The sequence below is a fragment of the Cherax quadricarinatus genome, chromosome 5, assembly GCF_038502225.1.
Source record: "Cherax quadricarinatus isolate ZL_2023a chromosome 5, ASM3850222v1, whole genome shotgun sequence".
Taxonomy (NCBI): Eukaryota; Metazoa; Arthropoda; class Malacostraca; order Decapoda; family Parastacidae; genus Cherax; species Cherax quadricarinatus.
This window is the reverse complement of record NC_091296.1, coordinates 68,899,448-68,906,947: the sequence shown is the minus strand read 5'-3', so window position 1 is coordinate 68,906,947 and position 7,500 is coordinate 68,899,448. Positions and strand designations below refer to the sequence as shown.

At 55.9% G+C, this 7,500-nt stretch overlaps 1 protein-coding gene across 2 annotated transcripts in view; it reads right to left on the bottom strand.

Annotated features, from left to right (window-relative positions):
* The window catches only part of Mtmr6 (Myotubularin related protein 6), a gene marked incomplete at its 5' end in the record, with an annotated part of 90,004 nt that extends 83,691 nt beyond the window's left edge, over window positions 1-6,313 (bottom strand). For both annotated transcript variants that reach the window (XR_011394475.1, XM_070103766.1), the window contains 1 exon segment: window positions 6,151-6,313. Coding sequence is in view for 1 of the 2 variants with exons in the window: in XM_070103766.1 (XP_069959867.1) it covers window positions 6,151-6,313 (163 nt within the window).
* Between the last annotated feature and the right edge of the window lie 1,187 nt (window positions 6,314-7,500).

Genomic DNA, 7,500 nt, shown 5'->3' with positions numbered 1-7,500 from the left:
GGTGGGTGACACTGGTGTGGGTTGGTGGTGGGTGACACTGGTGTGGGTTGGTGGTGGGTGACACTGGTGTGGGTTGGTGGTGGGTGACACTGGTGTGGGTTGGTGGTGGGTGACACTGGTGTGGGTTGGTGGTGGGTGACACTGGTGTGGGTTGGTGGTGGGTGACACTGGTGTGGGTTGGTGGTGGGTGACAATGGTGTGGGTTGGTGGTGGGTGACACTGGTGTGGGTTGGTGGTGGGTGACACTGGTGTGGGTTGGTGGTGGGTGACACTGGTGTAGGTTGGGTGTAGGTGACACTGGTGTGGGTTGGTGGTGGGTGACACTGTTGTGGGTTGGTGGTGGGTGACACTGGTGTGGGTTGGTGGTGGGTGACACTGGTGTGGGTTGGTGGTGGGTGACACTGGTGTGGGTTGGTGGTGGGTGACACTGGTGTGGGTTGGTGGTGGGTGACAATGGTGTGGGTTGGTGGTGGGTGACACTGGTGTGGGTTGGTGGTGGGTGACACTGGTGTGGGTTGGTTGGGTGGTGGGGTGACACTCGTGTGGGTTGGTGGTGGGTGACCCCGGTGTGGGTTGGTGGTGGGTGACACTGGTGTGGGTTGGTGGTGGGTGACACTGGTGTGGGTTGGTGGTGGGTGACACTGGTGTGGGTTGGTGGTGGGTGACACTGGTGTGGGTTGGTAGTGGGTGACACTGGTGTGGGTTGGTGGTGGGTGACACTGGTGTGGGTTGGTGGTGGGTGACACTGGTGTGGGTTGGTGGTGGGGGACACTGGTGTACACTGGTGTGGGTTGGTGGTGGGTGACACTGGTGTGGGTTGGTGGTGGGTGGGTGTGGGACACTGGTGTGGGTTGGTGGTGGGTGACACTGTTGTGGGTTGGTAGTGGGTGACACTGGTGTGGGTTGGTGGTGGGTGACACTGGTGTGGGTTGGTGGTGGGTGACACTGGTGTGGGTTGGTGGTGGGTGACACTGGTGTGGGTTGGTGGTGGGTGACACTGGTGTGGGTTGGTGGTGGGTGACACTGGTGTGGGTTGGTGGTGGGTGACACTGGTGTGGGTTGGTGGTGGGTGACACTGGTGTGGGTTGGTGGTGGGTGACACTGGTGTGGGTTGGTGGTGGGTGACACTGGTGTGGGTTGGTGGTGGGTGACACTGGTGTGGGTTGGTGGTGGGTGACACTGGTGTGGGTTGGTGGGTGACACTGGTGTGGGTTGGTGGTGGGTGACACTGGTGTGGGTTGGTGGTGGGTGACACTGGTGTGGGTTGGTGGTGGGTGACACTGGTGTGGGTTGGTGGTGGGTGACACTGGTGTGGGTTGGTGGTGGGTGACTGGTGTGGGTTGGTGGTGGGTGACACTGGAGTCTGTTGGTGGTGGGTGACACTGGTGTGGGTTGGTGGTGGGTGACACTGGTGTGGGTTGGTGGTGGGTGACACTGGTGTGGGTTGGTGGTGGGTGACACTGGTGTGGGTTGGTGGTGGGGGACACTGGTGTGGGTTGGAGGTTGGTGACACTGGTTATTGTTGGTTGTGGGTGTCACTGGTGTGGGTTGGTGGTGGGTGACACTGGTGTGGGTTGGTGGTGGGTGACACTGGTGTGGGTTGGTGGTGGGTGACACTGGTGTGGGTTGGTGGTGGGTGACACTGGTGTGGGTTGGTGGTGGGTGACACTGGTGTGGGTTGGTGGTGGGTGACACTGGTGTGGGTTGGTGGTGGGTGACACTGGTGTGGGTTGGTGGTGGGTGACACTGGTGTGGGTTGGTGGTGGGTGACACTGGTGTGGGTTAGTGGTGGGTGACACTGGTGTGGGTTGGTGGTGGGTGACACTGGTGTGGGTTGGTGGTGGGTGACACTGGTGTGGGTTGGTGGTGGGTGACACTGGTGTGGGTTGGTGGTGGGTGACACTGGTGTGGGTTGGTGGTGGGTGACACTGGTGTGGGTTGGTGGTGGGTGACACTGGTGTGGGTTGGTGGTGGGTGAGACTGGTGTGGGTTGGTGGTGGGTGACACTGGTGTGGGTTGGTGGTGGGTGACACTGGTGTGGGTTGGTGGTGGGTGACACTGGTGTGGGTTGGTGGTGGGTGACACTGGTGTGGGTTGGTGGTGGGTGACATTGGTGTGGGTTGGTGGTGGGTGACACTGGTGTGGGTTGGTGGTGGGTGACACTGGTGTGGGTTGGTGGTGGGTGACACTGGTGTGGGTTGGTGGTGGGTGACACTGGTGTGGGTTGGTGGTGGGTGACACTGGTGTGGGTTGGTGGTGGGTGACACTGGTGTGGGTTGGTGGTGGGTGACACTGGTGTGGGTTGGTGGTGGGTGACACTGGTGTGGGTTGGTGGTGGGTGACACTGGTGTGGGTTGGTGGTGGGTGACACTGGTGTGGGTTGACACTGGTGGGGTTGGTGGTGACACTGGTGTAGGGTTGGTGGTGGGTGACACTGGTGTGGGTTGGTGGTGGGTGACACTGGTGTAGGGTTGGTGGTGGGTGACACTGGTGTAGGGTTGGTGGTGGGTGACACTGGTGTAGGGTTGGTGGTGGGTGACACTGGTGTGGGTTGGTGGTGGGTGACACTGGTGTGGGTTGGTGGTGGGTGACACTGGTGTGGGTGGGTTGGTGGTGGTGTGACACTGGTGTGGGTTGGTGGTGGGTGACACTGGTGTGGGTTGGTGGTGGGTGACACTGGTGTGGGTTGGTGGTGGGAGACACTGGTGTGGGTTGGTGGTGGGTGACACTGGTGTGGGTTGGTGGTGGGTGACACTGGTGTAGGGTTGGTGGTGGGTGACACTGGTGTAGGGTTGGTGGTGGGGGACACTGGTGTAGGGTTGGTGGTGGGTGACACTGGTGTGGGTTGGTGGTGGGTGACACTGGTGTGGGTTGGTGGTGGGTGACACTGGTGTGGGTTGGTGGTGGGTGACACTGGTGTGGGTTGGTGGTGGGTGACACTGGTGTGGGTTGGTGGTGGGTGACACTGGTGTGGGTTGGTGGTGGGTGACACTGGTGTGGGTTGGTGGTGGGTGACACTGGTGTGGGTTGGTGGTGGGTGACACTGGTGTGGGTTGGTGGTGGGTGACACTGGTGTGGGTTGGTGGTGGGTGACACTGGTGTGGGTTGGTGGTGGGTGACACTGGTGTGGGTTGGTGGTGGGTGACACTGGTGTGGGTTGGTGGTGGGTGACACTGGTGTGGGTTGGTGGTGGGTGACACTGGTGTGGGTTGGTGGTGGGTGACACTGGTGTGGGTTGGTGGTGGGTGACACTGGAGTGGGTTGGTGGTGGGTTACACTGGTGTAGGGTTGGTGGTGGGTGACACTGGTGTGGGTTGGTGGTGGGTGACACTGGTGTGGGTTGGTGGTGGGTGACACTGGTGTGGGTTGGTGGTGGGTGACACTGGTGTGGGTTGGTGGTGGGTGACAGTGGTGTGGGTTGGTGGTGGGTGGTGGGTGACCCTGGAGTGGGGTGGTGGTGGGTTACACTGGTGTAGGGTTGGTGGTGGGTGACACTGGTGTGGGTTGGTGGTGGGTGACACTGGTGTGGGTTGGTGGTGGGTGACACTGGTGTGGGTTGGTGGTGGGTGACACTGGTGTGGGTTGGTGGTGGGTGACACTGGTGTGGGTTGGTGGTGGGTGACACTGGTGTGGGTTGGTGGTGGGTGACACTGGTGTGGGTTGGTGGTGGGTGACACTGGTGTGGGTTGGTGGTGGGTGACACTGGTGTGGGTTGGTGGTGGGTGACACTGGTGTGGGTTGGTGGTGGGTGACACTGGTGTGGGTTGGTGGTGGGTGACACTGGTGTGGGTTGGTGGTGGGTGCCACTGGTGTGGGTTGGTGGTGGGTGACACTGGTGGTGGTGTGACACTGGTGTGGGTTGGTGGTGGGTGACACTGGTGTGGGTTGGTGGTGGGTGACACTGGTGTGGGTTGGTGGTGGGTGACACTGGTGTGGGTTGGTGGTGGGTGACACTGGTGTGGGTTGGTGGTGGGTGACACTGGTGTGGGTTGGTGGTGGGTGACACTGGTGTGGGTTGGTGGTAGGTGACACTGGTGTGGGTTGGTGGTGGGTGACACTGGTGTGGGTTGTTGGTGGGTGACACTGGTGTGGGTTGGTGGTGGGTGACACTGGTGTGGGTTGGTGGTGGGTGACACTGGTGTGGGTTGGTGGTGGGTGACACTGGTGTGGGTTGGTGGTGGGTGACACTGGTGTGGGTTGGTGGTGGGTGATACTGGTGTGGGTTGGTGGTGGGTGACACTGGTGTGGGTTGGTGGTGGGTGACACTGGTGTGGGTTGGTGGTGGGTGACACTGGTGTGGGTTGGTGGTGGGTGACACTGGTGTGGGTTGGTGGTGGGTGACACTGGTGTGGGTTGGTGGTGGGTGACACTGGTGTGGGTTGGTGGTGGGTGACACTGGTGTGGGTTGGTGGTGGGTGACACTGGTGTGGGTTGGTGGTGGGTGAGACTGGTGTGGGTTGGTGGTGGGTGACACTGGTGTGGGTTGGTGGTGGGTGACACTGGTGTGGGTTGGTGGTGGGTGACACTGGTGTGGGTTGGTGGTGGGTGACACTGGTGTGGGTTGGTGGGTGACACTGGTGTGGGTTGGTGGTGGGTGACGCTCGTGTGGGTTGGTGGTGGGTGACACTGGTGTAGGTTGGTTGTAGGTGACACTGGTGTGGGTTGGTGGTGGGTGACACTGGTGTGGGTTGGTGGTGGGTGACACTGGTGTGGGTTGGTGGTGGGTGACACTGGTGTGGGTTGGTGGTGGGTGACACTGGTGTGGGTTGGTGGTGGGTGACACTGGTGTGGGTTAGTGGTGGGTGACACTGGTGTGGGTTGGTGGTGGGTGACACTGGTGTGGGTTATTGGTGGGTGACACTGGTGTGGGTTGGTGGTGGGTGACACTGGTGTGGGTTGGTGGTGGGTGACACTGGTGTGGGTTGGTGGTGGGTGACACTGGTGTGGGTTGGTGGTGGGTGACACTGGTGTGGGTTAGTGGTGGGTGACACTGGTGTGGGTTGGTGGTGGGTGACACTGGTGTGGGTTGGTGGTGGGTGACACTGGTGTGGGTTGGTGGTGGGTGACACTGGTGTGGGTTGGTGGTGGGTGACACTGGTGTGGGTTGGTGTCTACACAGGACACAGGCTTTAGCTCCGGGACAAGTTTCGTTGCAAACCTTTGCGTACTCTAATATGAGCCTTGCAGACACTGTATAGTGTCATGAATGATTCCTAGTTTAGGCTTATAAAAACTAGTTTCAGATCTGCCAGACGTGCATACTGCGGCAGTTAGTGTGTGTGTGTGTGTGTGTGCGCGCGCGTGACCTGTGACCTTTAGAGCCAGACCAGTGCACTGTCTACCGAAGACATAAGCAAATACATAAACACAAGCACGTGTGCCCACGCACGTACGCATACACACAAATACGGACACCATTTGGCAAACAACTGTCAAGTGCAGCTCCTTTTCCCTACTTTCTCCCAGAGATCAGTAGCCGATTGACTGCCGACCAGGGAAGATGTGAGCTATTGCTCTGTCTCCACTAACAGTCTCACAAGCAAACATCTTTTTTTATAGATTGTAATTTTGAAACTTAGACTTTTATTTGACTTGTGTCTGAAGCCTATGTCCACTGTATGGATCTGTCATTTTATCTATAGTATAAGATTTAGTAGGGTGTACTGACCTGTGTATAACATGGTAGAGTGTACCGACCTGTGTATAACATGGTAGTGTGTATCGACCAGAGTATAACATGGTAGGGTGTAGTGACCTGTGTATAACATGGCAGGGAGTACCGACCTGTGTATAACATGGTGGGGTGTACCAACCTGTGTATAATATGGTAGGGTATACTGACCTGAGTATAACATGGTAGGATTTAATGACCTGTGTATAAGAGACAGTAAGGAGTACTGACCTGTGTATAAGAGACAGTAAGGAGTACTGACCTGTGTATAAGAGACAGTAAGGAGTACTGACCTGTGTATAAGAGACAGTAAGGAGTACTGACCTGTGTATAAGAGACAGTAAGGAGTACTGACCTGTGTATAAGAGACAGTAAGGAGTACTGACCTGTGTATAAGAGACAGTAAGGAGTACTGACCTGTGTATAAGAGACAGTAAGGAGTACTGACCTGTGTATAAGAGACAGTAAGGAGTACTGACCTGGCTGGGAGAGTTGCAGGAGGGAAGTATAGATGTCGTGACAGTCTCGCTCCTTGGGGATGACGAAGGTGACAGCGAGGAAAGTCTTGCAGCGCACCTGCAGTGGTGATCCCTGAGTGCTGAGCGGCAGCTTCTCCACCCCGGAGATGTGCATGTGAAGGATCTGTCAACACCGGGTAACACATGCTTACTCAGAAATTAGTGACCATATTACAAGATACCAGAGGGAAGAAGAGGTAGGTACATTTAGGGAAGGAGGGACGTTTTGAATACTAGGGGAAGAGAGGGAGGTAGGGCCACTTAGGGAGGGTGGCATAGAACCAACTGAAGAGGGAAAAAGAAGCGGCGCCATTTAAAGAAGAACGTAGGATCATTTAGGGAAGGAGAAAAGAAGTGATAAAGAGCAAGGATGGGGTAAAGAGGGGAGGGAGGCAGGGGCATTTAAAGAGGAAACAAGGCATATAATGATAACAAGGGAAGGCAGGGTCACTTAGGTACGACAGTGGTCACTAGGGGAGGGAGATAATGCTATTTAGGATGGAAGGAAGAGATGCAGTGAGGAGCTAGGAAGACTGGAGGAAGCAGAAGTCAGATGGGGGAAGAAAAGCGTGTTTGGGAGGTGAGAGCGGGAGGTGGGGAGAACTGGGAAGTTACAGGATAACTGAGGGAGAGGAAGAGAAGGAAGGGAAACAGGAAGAGCAACTTGAGGAGAGAAGGTTGGCACGAGTTATGTATTAGAACGTATTATAGGAAAAAGAAGAGGAAAGGGAAAGAAGTGGAGGAGGAGGAAGGGTTGGATATGAAAAAAAACTGCCGAGAATGACCCACCAGACTTGCTGTAACGGTTCTCGACTCTTGTGTTCTCACGTAATTAGAAGAGAGAAAGCGAGGTGGTTGGTGGAGAGGATGAAGAGCACAACAGAATGACAACACAGCACTGTACACAAATGACGTCACGACCGTAATTTACATAATTGCATTTGTTGGCGTTTACATCACCCAGCCAGACACCTGGGACAACACAGCTTTTACGACCCACCTGACACATTAATCATAGCTAATTACCTCACGTTCCTTAATTATTACACACAGTGTTCGTGTTTTAAAGTAAGTTTCATATCCGACTCATCCTGTGGGATCATAAATATAACAACCTCATATATTTCTTGATTGAGATGGTAAAGTAAACGAAACAGCTGTTGACAACAGCAGATCAGCATTTGAATATAGCTGAACAGCTGGTGACACCAGAACTGCTGATGGCACCAAAACAAATGTTAACAATGCAAACGTTGTTGACACCATAATAGCTGTTAGTAACACTAAATCAGCTACTGATAATACCAGAAC